At 43.2% G+C, this 24,613-nt stretch overlaps 1 protein-coding gene across 1 annotated transcript in view; it reads left to right on the plus strand.

Annotated features, from left to right (window-relative positions):
- LOC124594357 (esterase FE4-like) overlaps positions 1 to 24,240 on the plus strand; it is a 61,354-nt gene extending 37,114 nt beyond the window's left edge. Inside the window, exons 2-5 of the mRNA XM_047132725.1 lie at positions 3,822 to 3,959; positions 5,884 to 6,015; positions 6,157 to 6,307; positions 24,047 to 24,240. Coding sequence (XP_046988681.1) covers positions 3,822 to 3,959; positions 5,884 to 6,015; positions 6,157 to 6,307; positions 24,047 to 24,240 — 615 coding nt within the window. The remainder of the gene's footprint in view (positions 1 to 3,821; positions 3,960 to 5,883; positions 6,016 to 6,156; positions 6,308 to 24,046) is intronic.
- The last annotated feature ends 373 nt before the right edge of the window (positions 24,241 to 24,613 follow it).

Here is a 24,613-nt window from a genome sequence, read left to right on the forward strand (position 1 = left end):
TTTCTATATATTCCGTTTCCACCTTTCATAAGTGCCTCATAATGCTGAATGATCGCGTTCCATATGAGACCGATTGTAGCTTTCCCTCGATTAAATAGTCCCTTTAAGGTTATTCCAAGCTGTTCTGTAATACAAGGTATACCTAATTTTTCGTTGCCTTCACTTATTTTCACGGAAATACACTCAAGGACTATGTAAACAGATTAATGAATAAAAAACGCTGTTTCATGGTCATAGTAGACAGACAAAACCGTTGCGGTACCGAAGTCAAAATCGTGACAGACACAACAGTTCAATATGATAACGCCTACAGATAAATCAAATATCTGTATGCCGAGAAGTCTTCGGTGTAAACATTTTGACAGAAAATTTTGTCATGTAGTACATAATATTCGAGCATTAGGAAAGTAGTCTGGGGAGCAGACACGTGTACACTTACTTACTCATGGTAGTGAAAGTGGCATATTTGAGACTGCCCAACATCGACACTCGTTTGGCGAGGAGTTAAACATCACCCTTATCCCCATTGCACGACTGTGGACTAGGTTTCAGGAGGAAAAACTTCAGTAGCTGCACATACAAGTTCGACAACATGATACAAGCCAGCTCCAGGATTCTTATCGCCCCTTAATTGTTCCAAGACATCAAACCAGCACAGCATCTGCCCCTTAACTGGAGACCTCGCATCAGCTTCTCCGTAGAACATTATAGTGAACACAATGGTCTGAGAAATTTGAGAGCGAAGGTAAGAAGCAAAAGTGGATAAAACCAAAACCATTGTAGGATACATCGTACATCAGTAAGTGCTGAGAAAGGTCGTGAAGGATGGTAAAGATCCACAGTTCCGCAGCCTTCATGCAGGAAGATGCTTTTGAAGAAAAGAGACCTTCATTACAGATTTAAGTAATGTCAAAGGCTATGTTACAAGCAAAAGCTGAACAAAGGCAAAAAGAAAGTAACGATGTTTGTGCGATAAGTGTTCGATGAATTCGAAAGTAAAATATTGCCAACTTATCTGACAAAAACGCTTGATAAGGTCTGGTCTGAGAAAATCAATAAGTACATCGAAATCACCTTTCCTGTCGGTGAGTCACTGCACTGGCGCCGAAATAGATTATGACGTAGAGATAATGGAAGCACTGCATTGGGTCTTACGAAATTATTTCACTGCGAAAGATCCCCCATTAATCATCACACGAAATGCGAAATGGCAGATGTTGTGATAAGTTTTCGTAGAACAGAAATTCGTCAAAACTCTGGACCGCATGAGAAATCCATAGGACAGCTTGCTTCTCACCTAGCGGCACTTTAACGTGGCTGGAGCGACGAAGGGCAGCAACTACTTGAAAAAAAAGAGCAGGTCATTCTTGTTTCGGAGAAAGATCTTTAGGCAGATTCACATAATTTCAGGGCCAAAACGCCGCCTTTAGTCGCATTGAACATCCTTTATGCCCTTGAATTACATAGTTTTAAGAATACAGTGGCCATCGCTATTAAAACTAACATGGATTCCGCAAACAGAGATCATATGAAACTCAAATGACTTTCTCGATTTATAAGTGTCAGGGCATCATAGACAATAGCGCTCCGGCTGTTGGTGTGTTCTTTGACTTCCGTAAGGCAAACGTCCTGCAACAGTGTTTTCTTTTGTGGTCTAATATTACTGGGTGATAATGAATTTTTTTATTAATGGTAAAGAGGGTTTCTAGCACATTTTTAGCTGTAAATCTCAAATAAAGTACTTGAAATCCACAGTCACATGCAGTTTAGGTACCAATTGAAAATCTCTGTCCAGTATTCAAATTATAGCTATTTGATCACTATAATAATGGCAGTATTGTGATTTTTGTGTTGCAATCTGCTACTCTCCATGCTGCCCGGTCGCTGGTGGTACAGCGCGTCCTATACTCGGCCATCGCAACGTTCGGGGTCAGAGCGCAAAGATGTCACACTTGATGACGGGCATTTAAGAGCTCCAAACCGATCATGATTTAAGCATTGGAAAGTAAAATTGACCTTACAAATGAAGCAGTATTTTCAACCTCTTTGTATTTTGCCTTTTGCAGGGTGTCTGGAATGTAACTAGATATGAACGAGACGAATAGACACATTTACGAGACTAATTTATTGAAATTAAGACGAATACATTGTTATACATGGATGTGGATGGATACTTTAAAATTCAATGTAGGCGCCTGTGACTTCGACCAATCGTCTCAGACTGTAGGACATGGAATACACAGTCGTCTGGAGTAAGTGGCGTAGTGTAATGCTGATAACGTCCCGAAACCGGGCTTCCATTTCTTCTAGTACGCGTGGTTTCATCCACTACACTTCATATTTTGCCCAGCCCCATAAAAAGAAGTAACATGGCGTCAGGTCTGGACTTATTGCAAGCCACTCATGACGTCCGTGTATTCCTAGGCAACATCCAAGAAACTTCTCAGCCAACCACGGACAAACGACATTTTTAAACTGAGGGGGTGCGCCATATTGCGTAAAAGCAATGTCCTATATGTTACCGCATGTACATACTGCGGGCAAAACATAATTATTAAGCACCTGAAGGAAGTGTTCCGCATTCATTGTGTCGCGCACGATAAATGGCCCAGTAATCTGTGTGACAGTCATTGCACATCACACAGTCACTTTTGCACGAGCCTGCATATGGTCGACGGTAACTCCAGGATCGTCTTTCGCAAACGTGTCGATTTATACAATCTCCCACATAGAATACGGCCTCGTCAGTACAGAGTATATAATTAAAGAATTGAGGACAACCTTCATGCCGCCCCAGCGTCGATTCCCCTTACTCCATTCTGCTATCACCGTCTTCTGGAGTCAGCTGTTGCATAATTTGAGGTTGCCACGTTCGATAATTCAGTTCTTTATCCAGGATGTGACATAGCTCCTACCTCGTGAGTTCGCTTTGATGTGTTGCCTGCCGTGATGATTTCTAACAGCTGCGTACGAATATTTCCTGCACATACGCCACTTTATAATCAGATCGAGACGTGGATGAACGAACTGTTTTCCTTGCTTCTTTTGCCGAGCCTGTGACAATTCTTTACTGTCTCTGGACGAATTGTGACTTTAATCTCATTTACAGTGTGCCATCATATCGCCACCAGGACGACGGAACATCCTTTACAGTTAATAACGTGCAACAATCTGCGCTCGTTGTAGAACAGTAAGGCTATCGTTCATCTTTTCCGTTGCTATGTGTAGTTTCTCTCACGGCAACCGTCTGTATTGTAGAAAATGTAAAAACAAGCGCTCGCCAACTGGTGAGGTAGCAAGGAAGAGGGAACAAATTCCGAATGTGGAGCGCAAGTCTGTCCAGTCAGCCAGATGTTTACAGCTGTATCGATGCCAGTACGGCAATATGACAGTGGAGCCACCTGACGCATGTCCACACTGTAATTGCTGAAATCCAAACCTTATTTCATGATTTATATGTACACACTGTTTTCATTATGATATCATCAATATCAAAAGTTCTATAGTCATTTTGTTATACCTAGTTAATTTCCAGACACCCTAGTTAGACAAATGCCATTTATTTCGGACCAAAATAGTTGCAGAAGAAATCTTATGTGCCCCTTTTTTTTCGAACTTCTCTGTAAAAATGTCCGTAAATACATGATACGTTACATTTATGTTACTGAATTTTATTGACTCTTCGTTTTGTATGGTAGTTCATGTTGAGAATATTAGAAGCTGGTCTCTCCAATGCTTAAAATAGTTTTTCACCTCTCTGTTTTCTTTCGTTTCGCCATATGTTCCCATCTATTTCTCGTTTTTCTTCTATTTTGTTACAGGCCAGAGAACATGTAACAGTGGAGACACAAGAAGGCCCATTGAGGGGTGAGCTGTTAGAAACATACACTGGAAATCCTATGTTCAGGTTTCTAGGTATTCCACATGCAGAACCACCTGTTGGAGATCTCCGATTTCAGGCAAGTTACTCTATCTCTCTAGTTTTTTCCTTTAAGCAACGTAATTACTAAAACTGCGGTTTAAATTCTCGTACAACCTGTTACATTTTGAATACGCGAGGTCTCTCTAAATCAGTTAAAGTAAATGCTAGAGTGGTTCCCTTGAGAAATATACCGCCGTCTTCCCTTTCTATCTTCCTTTAATCCAACCTTGTTCCCCATGTCTAATGACCTGGTCTTCGACGGGGCATTAAACGCTAATCTTCCTTCCGTCGATCTGCTGGAAGAAAGGTTATTTGTATATTTCGTAGGCATTAGGTGAGACGTAGGACTTGCAAGACGATGAAGGGAGCTTGTTTTCTGAAAGCTGTAGGGAAGTTAAATGATCAGTAATTACTAACAGTGCAATTTCGTTGTTCATTAGCTCCAGCGCCTTGTAGATGTTACTGTGGGTTTCTGGGGTGAGGCCAATTGTCGCTGAGAGACACATGGAACGAATTGCTCTGAGAAAAATTGAGCCCTTTCATATGGTTCCAAGCTGCCGCCGTCTCGGACTGCACCACACGACCGACTGCAGTACATAAAAGTTTCAGCCATTATACCTCTCGGCGCATATTAACGAATAATGCACCAACATTCATAATTAACTGTACTGTCATAATACATTTGCTCCAGTATTCACTTTCATACTAACGGTACCCGATCCTTCTACTACCTAAAAAAGGCACGACATTCCCAGTACAGCCGTAAGATAACTTGGTAGCAACAGCAATACGCTACGTAAGTGAAATGTCACTGACATGCAGTACTACATTTCGAGGTACAATAAGGAGATTGTGGATGACACCACGTCATCTCGAACTGTCCTTTAATTTAATAAGAAAGAGTATGTTCTTACTACCATGTACGTTGTTGTTGTTGTTGTCTTCAGTCCTGAGACTGGTTTGATGCAGCTCTCCATGCTACTCTATCCTGTGCAAGCTTCTTCATCTCCCAGTACTTACTGCAACCTACATCCTTCTGAATCTGCTTAGTGTATTCATCTCTTGGTCTCCCTCTACGATTTTTACCCTCCACGTTGCCCTCCAATGCTAAATTTGTGATCCCGTGATGCCTCAGGCCATGTCCTACCAACCGGTCCCTTCTTCTTGTCAAGTTTTGCCACAAACTCCTCTTCTCCCCAATTCTATTCACTACCTCCTCAGTAGTTATATGATCTACCCATCTAATCTTCAGCATTCTTCTGTAGCACCACATTTCGAAAGCTTCTATTCTCTTCTTGTCCAAACTATTTATCGTCCATGTTTCACTTCCATACATGGCTACACTCCATAGAAATACTTTCAGAAACGACTTCCTGACACTTAAATCTATACTCGATGTTAACAAATTTCTCTTCTTCAGAAACGTTTTCCTTTCCATTGCCAGTCTACATTTTATATCCTGTCTACTTCGACCATCATCAGTTATTTTGCTCCCCAAATAGCAAAACTCCTGTACTACTTTAAGTGTCTCATTTCCTAATCTAATTCCCTCAGCATCACCCGACTTAATTCGACTACATTCCATTATCCTCGTACGGAGAAAGTTTTAATGTGTGCACGATTTACGATGTAGGTAAATTTTAAGGAAACAGTGGATTACATAAAACTTCAGGTATGTCGTGAAATACTGTGGCTGTTATGATGAACGACTGGCTTTCTACTTCTTGACAGATGCTTTTTGAAAGCAATGTCAGTGAATGACGTTGGGTAACGAAAAGATCATTACACGAAGGGTCGACTATTCGCAACACTCGGTGAAGCGTGAAGTTACTGCTTTTAATTGTTGTTACTCAGTATCTCATCTCATTAAAATGAACTATTTCCAGCAATGCCCAGAAGCGAAACTCTACATATTGTAACAAATCTAGTAAGTTATATGAAATAGATGTAACTTGTTATAGCCGCCCATGAAGAAAGCTGCGTGGTCTGAGGTCCGGGATGCCCTCAGTATGGCGTCTCATTGTCCGCAGCGCAAAAGTGGTTTACCATCTGGTGACGAAGACTGCCTCTATCTGAACGTATATGGCCCTGGAGTATGTATAATATGATAACACACAAAAATATAATCCCAGAATCACGGTAAATTCTAGACCTAAATAAACTGAATGGTATAACTTTCGTGTGTATTCTTGCATTTATGTTCTATACTGTCATTATTCTGCATCCGTTCGCAGACACCATCGCAGAGTGCTACAAAGAAGGCTGTTATGGTGTGGATTCATGGTGGATGTTTCACAGAAGGTAGTGGCGAGTCCGCGAAACCGAACTACTTTGTGGACAACGATGTAATAGTGGTCAGCATAAACTATCGTCTGGGACTGCTTGGTAATAGTTTTGAATATAATTACAGCTCTAAGCTTCCTTACATCATATTTATTATAATACTTCAACATAGTTGGCGGTTTCCAGAATCAGGTACCACTCGCTTCATCTTTGTATGCCGGCTGCAAATTCTTACTAATACAGACTAATTTAAACTAGAGTAAAATGGACTAGATTACCAACAGCTTTACCTTGCAATCTTTTCATATTCTCCATGCTTAGCTCTCTATTGCCCCATAACTTAATTTCATGTGTCGTAGACCGAGCAAGGGAGCGCAATATTTGTGTTACAAGATTACCATTCCGAAACAGAGAGGATCAAGCCCGTAATTTTTATTTGCCACTGGCATCACAACTTCATACATGTCCACTTTTAACGCTTTCAGGCCCTCTGGCTACAATTGTATACATTAACATTTACTGTGTCTTGCCTGCAACACAAATATTTTTCCCACTATAAACATGAGGTAAACGTTTGGGAACTCAACCTTTTCATCATGTGTGAGTGCTGCCAAGTGTTGGGAATCACTATGAAAATATCAGCAAGTACTTTACAGGAGACAGTTTTTCAACATCATGATTCGAAACAGCTAGTTCCATCTCAAGAGGCACCGAACTAAAGTGGTTTAGTGACTTCGTTTGCGTAATCTGTAATACACTTTACACAACTGCATAAAAACTGGCGTTAGGCCTACCAAGCCAGTAGAAAAGTCTTCATATATTGCTTTCAAAACACAGAGGAGCCTCGGAACGAACCACTCAGTATTTGACCCCACTGCTTCTTCAAGTACTGATGCAAATGTGAGAGACCTGATGATATTCATCAGTACAAGAAGATGAAACCAACTGGACTAAAAAATAACCTAAGTATTGGCACCCTTAATATATTAACCCTCAATGGAAAAATGGAAGAAATGACAGCTGTACTAACAGAGAGAAAGTTAGATATATTGGGATTAAGCGAAACAGTGTAAGGGAAAAGGTGAGAAGAATTTGAGAGGAGGAGGAAAACCGTACTGGAGTGGGAATAACAGGTTTGGAAGAAATGGTGTGGCAGTGATGGCGAATAAGAATGTGGGAAGTGGTACTAAAAGTGTGAGATATATGCTATACAGGATCATAATTCTTAAACCTGAGATTTCAAAAAGCAACACTAAAAGTAATCTAGATTTATGTACCTCAAGTGGGATGTAGCGAAGAAGAGAAGATCGACTTTGAAAATGAGTTGGAAAACCATGTAGAGAGTGCTAATATAGTGATGGGAGATTTTAATGCATATGGAGGCAAAGACAGAAAGGTATCTGGACAAGTGTTGGGATGTTTTGGATATGGAGGCAGAAATAAAGAAGGGGAAAGACTCCTGGATTTGTGCCAGAGGAATGGAATGAAAATAGCAAACAGCTGGTTTATGAAGAGAGAAAGTCATGTTATCACCAGATACAGTTGGGATGGGAAAAACAAGAGTGTAATTGATTATATTCTAGTAGATAGGGAATGGGGAGAGAAAGTAACAAATGTGAAGCTAATTCCAAGTGTTAGTGCAGATGAAGACCATAGATTATTGGTGGGGACAATGGAAAATGAATCAGTGTGTGAAAAATGGAAAACAGAAGAAAGTGATGAGGATACAGGTTTGGAAACTGAAGGAGAGTGAAAGTGCTGAGAAGTACAGAGAATTAATCACACACAAAAATTCCCAAAAGAAGTTTTCTGCGATGTAGAAAAAGAATGGGCTTTATTCAAAGACAGTTTAGTCGAAGCAGCACAAAAACTATGTTTTAGAACATATGGAAAGGAAAAAGTAAGACCGACAACTTGTTGGGATGATACCACAGTGCAAGCAGTTAGAAGAAAAAATGGAGCATGGAGAAAGTGGTGGAAAACTAAAAATGACGAAAACCATAAAGATATATAGAGGAAAAGAAGAAGTGCAAAGAAATTGTGAAAACAGCAAAGAAAAAGGCGCAGGAAGAGCTTACAAGAAATATTGAAGAAGATGTGAAGAGCAATAAGAAAATGTTCTATAAAATGATGAAAAATAAAAGGAAGGCTTCTGAAGTACCAGTAAAGACGGAAACAGAGGACGGTACTGTGATTGAAGATCCAGGGAATATAAAAGATCTCTGAAAGAACATGTTAAGAAACTGTTAAACGCTGAGGAGCAGGTACACGAAGAAACAACAAATAATTGAGAAATTGAGAGAAGTTGGGAAGCAGAATTAGGTCAAATTACACTGGAAGAAACGAAAATAGCTGTGAAGAAGATGAATCGCGGCGAAAGGCCCAGGACCTGATGAAGTTTCAGTGGACATGATAAGAGCAGCAGGTCCAGTGGGAATGCGGTGGCTGTAAAGAGTACTGTCAAGTATGTGGAGAAATAGTACAATACCTGATAATTGGAGAAGAGGAGACATTGTTCCCATCTTCAAAAAAGTTAATCAAAGACTTTTTAAAAACTACAGAGGAATAACCCTTATGAGTCATAGAGCCTAGATTTTTGAAAGAATTTTACTAAATCGAGTAAGTGAAAAGGTAGAAGAGGAGCTGAGTGAAGAATAGCATGGGTTTAGGAAAGGAAGAAGCACTATCGACCAGATATTTTCTATCCGTCAACTGATGGATAAAAGTTGGGAGTACAGTAAAAGGGTGAAATTGGTTTTTATAAACATAGAAAAGGCACATGACTCAGTTAACAGGGAAAGACTCTGGGAAGAAATGAAAAAGATAGATATAGAAGATGGATACATTAATGTAATAAAGACAATGTACAGGGGACACAGCTGTAGAATTAGAACACCATTGGGGAACTCTGAATACTTCGAAATAAGACAAGGACTTGAGCAAGGAAGTATTCTATTTCCTGCACTTGTTAATGTTATGATGGAGGGATGTTATCGTATTTGGAAGAGAGAAAGGGATCAACGGAAATATTACCTTGAATGGAGAACCCCTCAAAGTGGTAGAAAGTTTCACTTATTTAGGGAGTGAAATATCTAGTGATGGAAGAATAACTAACGAAATTAATAGGAGGTTACAGAAGGGAGGCAATTTCTACCAAACAATAAAGCATCTGATTTGGAATAAGGAAGTTTCAGAAAAAGCAAAACTCCTTATGTATAAGAATTATTACTTCCCTATTGTCACCTATGGTGGAGAAACACGCACAGTGACAGAAAGGGACTGGAGCAGACTGCAAGCAGGGAAATGAAATTTCTCAGAGCAGTTGAGGGAAAAACAAGAATGGACAGTATAAGGAATGTAGAGATTAGAAAGGACCTTAAACAATAAAGTATGAGAGAAGAAATTGAAAAAAGGAGATTATGATGGTATGGGCATGTTGATATGATGCATGGGCAGAGACTCCCCAAATTCATGGAAGAACTAAAGATGGTTGGGAAAAGACCTAGAGGGCTCCCAAGAACACGGTGGAAAATGGGAGTGAGAATATCTGTGGAAAGGAGAGATGTGACCTGACAGCAAGTGGAGGAAGAAAAGTGGTGGGAGGGCTGAGACAAATGGAGAGGACTCGTCAGCACCCAGACTTGGCAGTAGCTGGAGCGGGATCCGTATATAGATAGACAGATAAAAACTGAGAATTTCAAAATATCATCTACATTTACATTGTTGCGTGCTGTGAAGCTCATGAATGTGAGCTTTGTATCTAATTCCCATACAAATATTCTTTGTTTTAGAAATGTAACTAATAAGGTACTGTTACAAAAGTAAATAAAGTAATACTATTACTGTTTTACTGGTTTCTGTTGAGATTTTGGGAGATACATTTGCTCACGCTAACTTGCATGAAACAATGTTAACAGTTTTAACACACGAGCCTTACTATTCCACCATTGCCTCCAGTAGGTCTTCTCTGGTGGACTAGCAAACTCAAAATACCCTCCAGCGTCAATCCCAACTACTATTTCTCTCGAACCAATTGATGCTTGCGACATTTTGGCTTCTAAGATATCTCTAAAAGTAGTCACTCTGTAAAGTTAATCCAGGTTTTTCGTTCCAGTGATTAATTTCAGAAAGAGTGTGATGAATTTTTTCTACTGCGTTTTGTATGTGAGCCGCTAACTAGAAGAAAACCACAGCGAAAAGAACTGAAATTTACTCTATAGTCATGCTCTAGCCATTACTGTGACTATTATGGACGTCCCACGTCATATATTTACACGACCACGGGTCTTGAATCCACTGAATTCTTAAGGGAACAATAAAATTATTTGCAAAGTGGAGAAAGTATCCGAATGTCTAAACTGTGCAAGACCACTGCCAGGTTATTATTGTGCTTTTTCGTCCTTAGTTCCTGCATTTGACCCTTTATTGCTTGCTGCAGTACATATGTTTCCCTTTTCTGACAGCATATCCCCCTGTTCTTGACTTGAAATATTTGTCATAACTGAAAATTGTCATATTGCCGCCTTGAGCTGCTGGTAACATAACTTATTTACACAACGAGTTTCAGTCATCTGACCATCAGGTTCATAAAAGTATTCACAGAGGTATGTTAGGCAAAATACAAAATCGTTATCGTCAGGTGATAAAACCATGAATAGTGCAGTGTTATCATACCATAATACAAATTAAGTCCCCAATATTAATGCCGATTACAGTCTTAACATTACTGTACAATCCCTACCAAAGTTCTTATAGACTGCCAACATAATTTATAACATCATGTGATAACACCTAACGATAACCATTTTATATTTCACCTAACAAAATATTGTGAATACCATTATGGGACTGAAAATGGTCAGGCGACTGAAACTCGTTGTATAAGTAAGTTTTGTTACAGGCAGCACAAGATCGTATAAGTGAAGTATTTTAACAGGAACGTTTTTCAAGTATATAAGGACTGTGGGGCACCACCTTCTAAAATGGTAAATACTACAGCTGCCAATCTCTCAGCCTCCATTCTCTTCCCCACCTCTTTCGTTTCCTTCTGACATTTCTTATACACTGTCTACCTGAATCTTTCCCAGTGTCCTCCGTTATGATGGTCTACGTCTAGACGACTTGTTCACAATTTGTAGCCGCGCTCGATAGCCGTGCGGTCTGGGGCACCTTGCCACGGTTCGCGCGACTCCTCCCGTCGGAAGTTCGAGTCCTCCCTCGGGCATGGGTGTGTGTGTGTTGTCCTTAGCGTAAGTTAGTTTAAGTCAGATTAAGTAGGAAGTAGGCCTAGGGACCGATGACCTCAGCGGTTTGGTCCCACAGGAACTTACCACAAATTTCCAATAATTTGTAGTGATACACACAAACCTTCCTCATGATACTGTCTACCTAGTAGCAGTAACTGTATCTAAATATCTGTAGTACTTCTTGAGATTATTCTTCACATACGGCTAGAAATGTCTAAACTGTGTAAGACCACTAGCAGGTTATTATTGTGCTTTTTCGTCCTTAGTTCCCGCATTTGACCCTTTATTGCCTGCTACAGTCCATATGTTTCCTTTTCTGACAGCATATCCCTCTGATCTTGACTTGAAATGTTTATCATAACTTATATCATGCTACTCACTGCTTCTCCCGCCATATACCGACCCTTCGCTTGCTGAACAGCTCGTACCAACCCATCGTTGTCAAGAACTGTTACTCCTAACTCCAGTTCAATTGGAACAGATAACAATACATACACTCATCATTACTATTAATAATAAGTTGTATATATATTCCTTGCTTGTTAATTTGTTTATCTATTAGTGAAAACCATTTAAAAATCTATATATTACTTCCTGAGATTAACTATAAGATATTAACAGAAAGCACAGTGGAGGTCTTCTGTTTTTATGAAGGTGGATGTATCTGGAATGTTCCAGTGAACACACAATTCGGGTTTGTTATTAGAGTTTTGCATGACCGAGCAAGCCAGCACAAACCCAAAGATGGGTCGAGCACAGCCTAACTGGAAACGCTACCCGCACCAGCTGTTGTAGTCGAACATAACATCCATGACCGAATCGTTGGTGATGTTTGACTTCGAAAACGTTAAACGTGTTTTTATTCGTGCGCGATACACCCACACACGCGGCTCACTCGCGTTGTGAGTGTAGTGATGCAGCATGAGGAAGCCAGTGAAGTAAGAAGTAAAACTGAAAGCAATGCGTACACATTGAAACAACAAAAATTCTAATAAAGGTACGGAAAAAATGTCTGTTTCTTTCAAAAGAAAACAGAAAGTATACTTGGGTACTTTTCGTGCATTTAATGCATTATCGTGTTTCATTTAGGGAAACACAGTTGTAAGAAATCCTGCTTCAGCAATACCGACAGCACTAAAAAGCACTATAAAAGGAAAGTTTGTTCCAGTGCGTGCTAAAGACATGCGACCGTTTAATGCTATTTCTCGTGATGGTTGGAAAGAACTAGGGCCAGTATTTAATTCATCCGGGTGCACATTATCGAGAGGTCAGCGTTTCAGTTCGAACAATAAACATATAATTCGACACTTACAGCACATTATATAAACGCAGATTGATCTCTTGTGAATAATATTTTATTTGGAACCCAAGCCGCGGACGTTATCAAGGCGATAGGAAATACACACATCTTGAAAAGTGTTGCATCACTTCGGTTTCTAGAGTTCCGGAACCTGCACAGAAAATTGGAATAGGTATCAACATAAATATCATTACCGCCCTTTTTATTGCTCATGAAAATCACACATTGCGTGGTGGTGGTGTGTTGGGGATTATGGGCGCTCTACATCGAGGTCATCAGCGCCGTGACACACATTAAAAGGAACGAATGTGGACAGACCTAAGAAAACTAAAGTTCACACTCAAAGAAAGCAGGAAAAGAAGGAAAATGCTACATAAGAAAGTAAAAGCTAAGGAACGGGGAAACATAGCAACGAGAATGTCACAGGAAATTGTTATTGGCTGGCCACTTACATAAAATATGGGCGAGCTTGTCACACAGTGAGCAAATTAAAATCCTCTCCCTAAAATCTTTGTAAAAACATTTGACAGGGCACAGAACTTTAAAACTTTAACCACATTCGTCCGAGTGTTGCCTAAAAGAGATGGCAGGTCTGCTGGCAAGTCAGCCGCGACCCGCTGGTCAGAAAATAAAACGCAATCCAATAAAACGTGGCGCACAGTGACCTGGACCCCGCAAGCACCACAAATTGGAGGGTCTTCTCGCCGGAGCAGGAAGCCGTGCGTCATAGGGCTGTAGCCTATTCGAAGCCGAGTGAGGAGAACCTCGTCCCGTCAATGGGGCTGAAAGGAAGTACACCACACACGCGTTGTGGGCTTGACTATACGGAGCTTATTGTCAGTCACTTCCAGCCACTCATCCTCCCACCGACACATGACCCGTGAGCTCAACAGCGAGGTGAGTGCGTGCAAGGGGATAGCACACTGAGATACTTGTGGGGCGAGACACGCCTCCTTGGCTGCGAGATCTGCCCTTTCATTCCCAGCAATGCCAACATGCCCCGGAACCCAGCAGAAAGCTACAACCTTCTCCAGTCGCTGTAGTCGGAGGAGGGCATCCTGGATGGTCTGGACAATTTTGTCTGCCGGATACAAACGTTGCAATCAGTGAAGGGCACTGAGTGAATCGGAACAGACAAGAAATTTAGGAGAGGAAGAATGTCTCATGTGCTCCATTGCCCGCAAGATCGCAAACAATTCTGCGTCAAAGACAGTAAAAGTCTGAGGCAGTCGGACCTTGAGGACACGAAATGGAAAAACAACTGAGCAACCAACAGAATCTCCTTGTTTCGACCCATCCGTAAAAACAGCTACATAGTCGTGGTGCTCAGATAAAATGGCAGAAAATGCTGCATTAAAAACGGTGGCAGGAGTGCAATCTCTCTTGTACTGCAATAAATCTAAAATCACTCCGGGCCTCTTCAGTAACCAGGGTGGCAGGCGGTTAAAACCTTGGATTTGCGGTTGTACAGACTCCACACCGAGGGACTCTAGTACACGTTGCACACGGATCCCAAACGGCAACGTAGCCCGGGGACGGCGGGAAAAAAGGCGGTCCAGAGGTGGATGGGCAACAAGATGGTGAGCAGGCGATCTGGGAGCTGCAAGAAACTTACAAGCCTGGCGCACCAGCAGGAGCTGCAGCCGGATGGTAAGTGGCGGTTCGTCAGACTCAGCACAGAGGCTGGGTACGGGACTGGTCCGATAAGCGCCCGTGGCCAGTCGGATACCAGCATGGTGAACAGCGTCAAGGATACGCAAATAAGATGGCCTCGCTGACCCATATACTGTGCACCCATAGTCCAGCCGTGAACGCACAAAAGCTCCATAAAACTGTAGGAGACGCGCCCTGTCCGCGCCCCAAGACCTGTGGCTGAGGCACTTGAGGATGTTCAGTGCCTTCAGCGTTCTGGCTTTTAAGTCACGTAGGTGTGGCAGCCATGACAACCTGGAGTCAAAAATTAGGCCCAGAAACCGCACTGTGTCTCTAAAATGTAGGACAGTATCCCCCATATGCAAGGCAGGCAAAGTAAAAAGATGACGAGAACGATTAAAATGAACACAAACACACTTATCGGCAGAAAACCGAAAACCCGTCTTTGCAGCCCACTCCTCTAACCGCCGCACTGTTAACTGCAACTGACGGCTCACGGTTGCAACACTGGAGGAGGAACAGAAAACAGCAAAGTCGTCCACAAATAAGGAGCACTGTACTGGACTCCTCACTGTAGACGTTATACTGTTGATGGCTATGGCAAAGAGGGTAACGCTTAAAACACTGCCCTGGGGGACACCGTTCTCTTGCTCAAAGCGATCAGACAGTGTGTTACCAACGCGGGTCCGAAAAAACCGCTGAGACAGGAAAGACCGAAAGAAAATCGGGAGGCGGTCACGAAAGCCCCATTGATGCATTTGTGCAAGAATACAGTGTCTCCAAGTAGTATCATATGCCTTACTGATATCAAAGAAGATACCGATACAGTGATGCCTGCAGAATAACCGCCTCTAGGAGGGTCAGGTTGTCGACCGTGGACCGAAATTTTCGGAATCCACACTCAAAGCGGCTAAGGAGCTGTCTGGTCTCTAACAGCCAGACCAGACGCCGGTTAACCATCCGTTCCAGGGTCTTTCCGACACAGCTTGTCAAGGCGATGCTACGATAACTACCGGGACATGTGCGGTCCTTTCCTGGTTTGAGGAGAGGGATCAGAATTGCCTCCCTCCACAAGGTGGGGAACACTCCTGTCTGCCATATGAGATTAAAACATTCGAGGAGGATTTCCTTTGACGCCGCTGGCAGATGTCGAAGCATGGAGTACCGGATACGGTCGTAACCTGGCGCAGTGTCAGAAGTCTCAGTAAGTGTCGATTGAAGTTCCCACATGGAGAAAGGGGAATTGTAGGCCTCAGAACTGTTCGACCGAAAGTCCAAGGTCGCTCTTTCGACAGTCGCATGGTAGCGACGAAACGCTGGATCCTGATTTGCAGTGGCACTGCTTTGTGCAAAATGCTCTGCCAGCGTCTGAGCAATGGCTCTGGGTGTCGTTTGGAGGCATCCCTGGTTCAGGACAGCAGCTATTGGTAAACGGCTATGTTTACCGGAAATCCTCCGGATGGCTTCCCATACTCTTGTGGAACAAGTGGAACGGTTGATGGAGTCCAGGAACTCCTGCCATGACCTTTTCTTGCTCTCTTTAATGACACGGCGTGCCCTGGCTCTCGCGATTCGAAAGGCGGTAAGATTGACCGCTGTTGGGCGGCATTTAAATCAGCGAAGAGCCGCACGCCTGTCCCGGATGGTTGAACGGCACTCTTCTGTGCACCAAGGCACAAGGCGCCGCTTAAGAGTGCCAGAAGACTGTGGTATGGACAGGTCGGCAGCATGATGGACCACAAGCGTGATGTGACCCACCCATTCCTGTACGTTATTGTGGCGGTCAAAGACAGCCAACCGAGTGAACAGTGGCCAGTTAGCCCTGCCAATCATCCATGATGGTGGCCGCTGCTCCAGCAATACACCATTCAGGAGATGAATGCGGATAGGGAAGTGATCGCTGGAATGAAGGTCGTCAATGACCTCCCAGTGAACAGAGTCGGTGAGGGTTGGAGAGCAGAAAGATAGGTCAATGGCTGAGAATGACCCTGTAGCAGTAGAGAAATGAGTCGGAGTACCTGTGTTGAGGATGCACAACACTTGAGATGTTAGGAGGCTCTCCAAAATTCGACATCGAGCGCAAAGAGAAGTGGAGCCCCACAGGACATGATGGGCATTGAAGTCTCCCAGGAGGAGAAATGGGCGGGGGAGTTGGTCGATAAGATCTGTGAGAGCGTCTAAGGTCATTGCATCCAGAGGGGGTAAATAAAGGGAGCAAACGGTAAGCCTCCGAGGTGAATGAATTTCAACTGCAACTGCTTGCAGGTCAGTATCCAGGGGGAGAGCAGAGGAGTGGTGGTCATTATTGACAAACACAGCGTCTCCGCCTTTGGCCCTTTCTCCAGTCAGGTCATCTTTGCGATATGACGTATAGCCCCTTAGTACAGGAGCATCAGATGGTTTTAAATGCGTTTCCTGTAAACACAAGCACAGGGGGCGTTGCCGTGCTAGGAGGTTCAGTTCCTCCACATGTGCCCGGAATCCATTCATGTTCCACTCTATAACGGGAGCCATCTATCAGGGTGGGAGTACCTTCATTCTCACTTTCTGTCGGGGAGGAGAGCCCACAACAGGTGGAGGCTCAGTTTTGGGGCGAGATGATTGCCCCAGTCTGACATCAACCTCCATCGCCTCAGAAGAGGAGTCGAGAGAGACGTCAGAGAGAATGACATCCACATCAGGAGACTGTATAACTGCAGTCTCCTTTAGTGGGCGAGTCTTCACCTTTGTCTTTGGCTTCGATGTTCTGGCCTGAGGTGGCATTGGAGCCAAAACCTCAGAAGCAGTAGGGGGTGTAGCAGCGCTGGGCAGTGCACAAGACTGGACCCGGGAAGGGGCAGGAAGTTCCATGATGTCAGCTACCACGGCCTGGTCAGAAGGCCGGGGGAGCGCAGCAGGCTTCACAGGAACGGTAGCAGCACACGTACATTGACAAGCACAGGTGCTAGTGCTGATAGTAGCAATCTCCGTTTGTGTAGCGGCATCGGTTTTCAAGACTGGTTGTTTGAGAACAGAAGAAAAGGAAGCAGCGAACGTGGGCGGCTGCATGGACTTGTAGATTTTCTTCGCCTCACCATGCGGGATGCGTGTTGTAGTTTTTAGTTCCTGGATCTTCCGTTGCTCAAGGAAAACTCTGCATTCCCTACTCCACACAGGGTGATCCCCACAGCAGTTGACACACTTGGGAGGAGAGGAGCAACCAACTCCCTCATGGGCGGCTTTACCACAATTCATGCAAGTGGCTTCCCCTCTACAGCCGAGAGTAGTGTGTCCAATGTGTTGGCATTTAAAACACCGCATGGGGTTGGGGTAATAAGGCCGTACACTGAGACGTAGGAAACCTGCCTTCACAAGCTCTGGCAATTTGGTGCTGTTAAATGTAAGGATAAATGAGTCAGTCTTCATGAGAGCACCATCCACCCGTTTCATAATGTGTTGCACGTCGACAATTCCTTCCCGGGACCATTCACCCTTCAGTTCGTCTTGGGGAATGTCAACGAGATCTCTGCAAGTCACAACACCCTTGCTGTAGTTCAAGGTGTTGTGAAAATCAGTCTCTATCGCAAACTCCCCAAGAAATTGTGCCTTCTGAAGGTTCTGGACATGCTGGAAGCTAGATGTTTCAACCAACAAGTTGCCATTTCGCAAACGCTTTACAGATTTTAATGTGCCAGCAATACCTTCTAAGCCCTTCTGTATATAAAATGGCGAAACTTTTTCAAAACTCCCATCCTTTCTTTTAATTATGAAAAACACATTCTGCGAAGCAGCATGCGTTCTGTTACTACTACCTGAATCAGGAGGACTGGCTACACGAGCCCTCTTGTTGGATTGGGTGTTAGAACTCACCAGCGGTCCACCCTTTCCGCTGGCAGGAGCAGAATAAAAGTTCGAGGGTTCCATCTCGGTCCCACGAGCAGCTAGGGAACTGGAAGTCCACCTAGACAGAGCCCCGCGTGCCTAGGTAAGCCTTATACAACTGGGGTGCGGCAGGTGCCCCAGAGGTTGCCCGCTTGCGACTGTTCCACCCCAACAGCCATACATCTTATAGGCGCGCAGCACACCGTAAGATTGAGGGGTTTTTATAGAGGTTTACCTTCCTCGCAATCCAGGCGGTCAAGCCAGTCCCCAGCTCAGGACCCCGGCGTCGCCAAGCCCGTACTCAGCAAATGAATGCTGAGCCCCTGGGGGGTCACACTTTGCATATTGTTCCACCATACAGTGAGGTCTTCAGAGGTGGTGGTCCAGATTGCTGTACACACCGGTACCTCTTATATCCAGTAGCACGTCCTCTTGCACTGATGCATACCTGTATTCGTCGTGGCATACTATCCACAAGTACATCAAGGCACTGTTGGTCCAGATTCTCCCACATCTCAACGGCGATTCGGCGTAGAACCCTCAGAGTGGTTGGTGGGTCACGTCATCGATAAACAGCCCGTTTCAATCTATCGCAGGCATGTGCGATAGGGTTCAGGTCTGGAGAACATGGTGACCACTCTAGTCGATCGATGTAGTTACCCTGAAAGAAGTCATTCACAAGACGTGCACGATGGGGGTGCGAATTGTCGTCCATTAAGAGGAATGCCTCGCCAATATTCTGCCGATATGGTTGCACTGGGTGCGAATTGTCGTCCATTAAGAGGAATGCCTCGCCAATATTCTGCCGATATGGTTGCACTATCGGTCGGAGGATGGGATTCACGTACAGTACAGCCGTTACGACGCCTTCCATGACCACCAGCGGCGTACGTCTGTCCCACATAGCGCCACCCGAAAACAGCAGGGAACCTCCACATTGCTGCACTCGCTGGACAGTGTGTCTAAGGCGTTCAGTCTGATCTGGTGGCCTTCAAACACGTCTCCACCGACTGTCTTGTTGAAGGCGCAAGTGACACTTGTCGGTGAAGAGAACGTTATGCCAATCCTGAGCGGTCCATGTGGCATGTTGGTGGCCCCATCTGTACCGCGCTACATGGTGTCGTGGTTGCAAAGATGGACCTCGCCATGGACGAGGGGAGTGAAGTTGCACATCATGCAGCCTCTTACGCACAGTTTGAGTCGTAACACGTCGTCCTGTGGCTGGCCGAAAGGCATTATTCAACATGTTGGCGTTGCTGTTCCTCCGAGCCATAATCCGTACGTAGTGGTCATCCACTGCAGTAGTAGCCCTTGGAAGGCCTGAGCGAGGCATGTCATCGACAGTTGTCTCTCTGTATCTCCTCCATGTCCGAACAACATAGATTTGGTTCACTCTGTGGCGCCTCGACATTTACCTTGTTGAGTGCCCTTCCTGGCGCAAAGTAACAATGCGGACGCGATAGAACCGCGGTATTGACTGTCTAGGTATGGTTGAACTACAGACAGAACGAGCCGTGTACCTAGTTCCTGGTGGAATGTTTGGAAGTGATCGGCTGACGGACATCCTCCGTCTAATATGCGCTGCTCGTGCATAGTTGTTTACATCTTTGGGCGGGTTTAGTGATACCTCTGAACAACCAAAGGGGCTGTGTCTGTTATAGAGTATCCACAATCAACGTCAGTCTTCAGGAGTTCTGGGAACCGGGGTGATGCAAAACTTTTTTTGATGTGTGTATTATGAAGGATATTGAAGAGAGGACGACTAATTGGAACATTTCGGCGGAAATGTTGCATAATTTTGTTTTGTTTCCAACCATGGTGCCAATAAATCGAAAGCCTAGAAAATCACAGACGGATTCCTTGTGCTGCTCCTTCTATAACAGCACTTAGCGACACTTTCGATGAAGATAGTTTCTTGTTAAACCATTCTGCGAACATCGGTTAACAACAAATACTGTATGATGCATTGTTCATTATATGAAAGAAAGTGGCCTCTGCTCATCTTTTAAATCGTCTTCTAACCCAGCTGTAACAGCTCGTACACTAAGCTGGATTGCTTGCTCAGTATACTGAAGTTGCTGCCTTACTGAAGGAAATGTATTACTCTTACAGCTTACAGGGATATGACTTTGAACTTGGAGGAAGAACTGCAGATTTAACAGAAATTATTTAGAAAGAGCACAGATGAATTAGAAGGAAAAGAGAACCTACAACCTCGTTAGCTATTTTTTGGTTTCATAAACATCAACAAACGTGCATTGTCAAAGAGAATGATTGTGAGGTCATTTTAATTACTGTAGCTATAGATACTGTACCGTTATGACGCGAGGGGAGGACAGACTTGTAATTAACTAGAGTAAGTTATGTATATTGGCAGATATGTGCTTCATATCATGAAGTACAAGAATTAAAAATCGAGCTCTAATTTTTCTTCGTCTGATGGTTGTACTTACTTCCAAACGTAAAATTGCTACGTTCATCTGTCTTTCCGGGATCTCAGTATGTTTGATATGAATGAAAAACAGCAAATTCCTGGCAGTGAGCGACAAATGAGTGCAAGCTGTTCAAGTACAAGATGCAGATATTAATGTAATCGTTTTTGTATAGTTAGTGCATAGTGTCTTACAGCGAAACAGATGTATTATAATTCATGTAATATGTCATCGATGTAAAACAGACATTTATTCAGGCAGGCTTTCATGATTTCAACATCAGTTTTGTATTACTTCCCCCCCCCCCCCCCCTCTCTCTCTGTCTGTCTCTCGCACTATCTCTCTCAATCTCTCTCTGTCACTCTCTTTTGTTCATTAAATAGAGCTTTCATCACTTGCAGTGTCACCGCCAGCCAGAAAGAGAGATCTTTCAATGACTGGAAGAAAACGAGTCCAACCGCAGCAGATGAAATAGATGTCTGTATATTAATGCACCTCGGCGATGATGGGGTGTCAAAATGGTGGAGCAGAAGTGAAAAGGATCTACCAGGCAAGGCACCTGTCACAAGACGTATTTTATGTATCCTAGCAACAAGCGCATCTAGCGAACGGTGCTTTAGTAATGCTGAAATGTTATTAAAAAAGCGCCACAGACAGTTAAACCCAGAACGAGTTACTGATCTATTGGTGAGCAACAGTAAGTATGAAGATTCTTCTCCTGCGAACAAACATAAAGTTACAGCTGTAAATATACAATTTTTTTCGTATGTATTCTTTATAAGGACCGTCCTCTCCTATACTTGAGCGAAAGTATTTATTGAATACGTCCGTAGTTCACTATTAATGGCACGCAGAATAAAACTTCTATTTGGAGTCTTATTTTTTTCCAGGTTTGTACTGAAATATCAAATAATTTTCCATATGTTGTATCAATTTAGCTGTGGAATATAAGCGTTCTTGAAAACATCACATAAACTTAAAATAAATAAATTAAATTAAAAAAGAAATGCAGAGGGAGTGAAAAAGAAAAGAAGCAAGAGAGAGAGAGGCAGTGGATTTGTGCAGTGCAGCGAGTCTAGGCGAGCCGAAGCGATGCATCAGCCTCGTAAGACCGGTCCTGCTCGCATGTCCAGAGTCCAGACGTCAGACGTGGAGCGAGTACGTGACCAAGCCGACTCATGGTGGGCGGGATACGAGCGGATCGGTCCCCCACGTAGCGTCCTGACCATAACCGCATTTTGTTTGGCATTCCAATAATTCTTATTTCTACCCTCTTAAAAGTGCCCATTACAACAATTCTGCCATACAAAGATATCATTATGTCCTTTAAGAGGAGCTTGACAAAATGTAATGTTGCATTTGACCTCTGAAGCTAGAGTTCTTATTTCTCATTCTCACAACCAGTGGATAACACATACAGTAGTAGCTACAGAATTCAATTTATATACAACTGGCAAGTAATTTATTTGCCCTTCAACTGTATCTAACGTTCCACACACACAGAAAATTCCAAGTGCTTTGTGTCACTGACAGAATCATAGGTGCCTATCACCCACCTGCATACAATTTTTCTGGGAGCATATGCTACAGGAGCAACAGTATAACACCTGAAGAGTATTTCATCGGTGTACCAGAACACCACCTACAACTGTGTGAGAACCATGACCGACAACACAGAACACATGCAACGCGAGCATGTCGGCGAGGAATACACTGTTATCTACAGTTCCTGAATGAAGGCTTGCACACTCGTCGAAATTGGGTGTTATCCTGCTTATAAAATTGGACACGGAAATTTATCATGAGAACGCAGTACCTAGAGCTATAAAAATCCCTCGAAGAACCAATGTCTGACGGTATTAACTTAATACATACTACTTGGGTCACGTGCACCATTCAGCGGCATCAGAAAACCATCATGCCTTTCGCTTTACCGCTGTGCTAGTTAGTAATACACAGCGCCAACCTGCTGTCACTACAACGGCGTCATTCATCTTGTGCGCCCATCACGGTAAGACAGATGAAAGAGCAACTAGTGCGAAAAATTTACGTTTCGTCATTCGACGCCAAAGTGATCATTGTCATGTGCTTGTTAGCGACCGAGGAACTCGTGGCTGCTGGAAAACGGAAGCTGACGCAATGACACAATATGTCACCAGTACAGTCGGGAGAGGAGGGTAGAGAGCTCTCGATGACAGCATATCCAGATCCACTGTACTTTCATGTACGTTTCATCTGAGAACTCTGTACTAGCTGAGCGTCGAAAATTGTTTGATGTATGCCATACCTCTGCAATAGTCCAGCACATAACGCTGGCACGCTGTTCTGAAAACTCTATTCGTGTAGACGCACTTTGGTCACCTTTTCTGGGTGTTCTAATATTTGTGTATCAGTGTATGTTCACTCGACACTTAAGTTCTGACTGCTTCAGCAACGAATTTTCCATTACCATTTTGGAATGCCCAGCTAGTCTAGTTAAAGGTAACAGGATATCACCGTCCATAATAATCAAGAATGAGATCATCCTTACACCGTACAGGGGAATCTGCTCAAAAGGAACTCCTTTGAAAGGTAACGAAAGAGTAGACACAGAAAGCACGGTTACAATAGTCAGACAAAGATGGCAATTGTGCTTGAAAAGTATGAAAAAGTATAAACTTACTGTATGCCTGTGAATTATGTCAAGTGTCTGTAAACGTCTGAAGACAGGTCGGTGCTTACAGAAAGATAATGGGTTAGTGCAGCATGGTCATAATTCTGGGTAAGTCCTAGCTCATTTCTTGCCGAAAGTTCAGCTGGTTACCTGATGTGAAAGTCCACTGGAGAGACGTTACATATTTATTCTCCAAGCTTCTTTAAAGCTGTTAGTTTATTTCTATTAGGTCCTTGGTGATTAAACGTATAGAAATAAAAATTTTTAGCAACCATTTAGTACCTCACGTTTTGTCCCGCCAAAAATAAGTCCATGTTTACTTAATTCATATGAAACGTTAAGGTCAAAACACAGAAAACATGTCACAACTTCGATATTTGAATTTGGTACAATCAGAACAACATCAGCCTCAGCTGTTTCTGTTTAACATTAGATACTGGTGTGAGGAATACCATTACACTGCAGGATCTCTGGATTCTTCTTGGGAATGTTGTCAGTATAGTGAGTAAGATACTGTATGCTGTCACACGGACAGGACATTAGGATATTGTATTTATAGCATAACCTTATTAAAATGATAACGCTATAAACAGAATTGTGTACGTACTAATGCAAGGTATAGTTTTGTTCGATAAAAACTTGTAGCCAGTTAGTGTTATTCTAAGTTTGTTGTTAACTGTAAGAAATATCTTGTAGGTTTCTTAAGCACCGGTGATGGAGTGGTTCCTGGGAACATGGGCCTTAAGGACCAGACAGAGGCCCTTCGCTGGGTGCAGAGGAACATAGCGGCGTTTGGTGGTGACCCAGACAAAGTCACTATCTTCGGCCAGAGTGCTGGAGGAGCGTCTGTTCATTACCACGTCCTGTCCTCTTCGAGCAAAGGTATTTAAACAAAATGTTTCAATACTCTATTTTGAAAGCGTTCTTAACAGAAAGAATAAGAAAAGGAGCCATGGCTTGGAAATAATGACAATCATTTCATGGCGACTACAAGATTGATTGGATCGGTGAGTTGTAATAGGGGTCATGTCCACTTTTTATCCAATTACATCTACCAGAGGTATCTGACCTTTATCATTTGTTATAACAAGGGGTCATGTCTCGTTAGATGGGACTGAGTTAGAGAAGGTACCATATCTAGAGGTGACTAAAGAGGAGTATGAATCTTTGATACGATCATCAACTCAGAAGTAGAGCTTTACGTCATAAACATGGGAACAGAAGATAGTCTGAACTTTAAGAGCTTGTGGCCTAACCACTATA

This window comes from Schistocerca americana, chromosome 2 (genome assembly GCF_021461395.2).
Source record: "Schistocerca americana isolate TAMUIC-IGC-003095 chromosome 2, iqSchAmer2.1, whole genome shotgun sequence".
Lineage (NCBI taxonomy): Eukaryota > Metazoa > Arthropoda > Insecta > Orthoptera > Acrididae > Schistocerca > Schistocerca americana.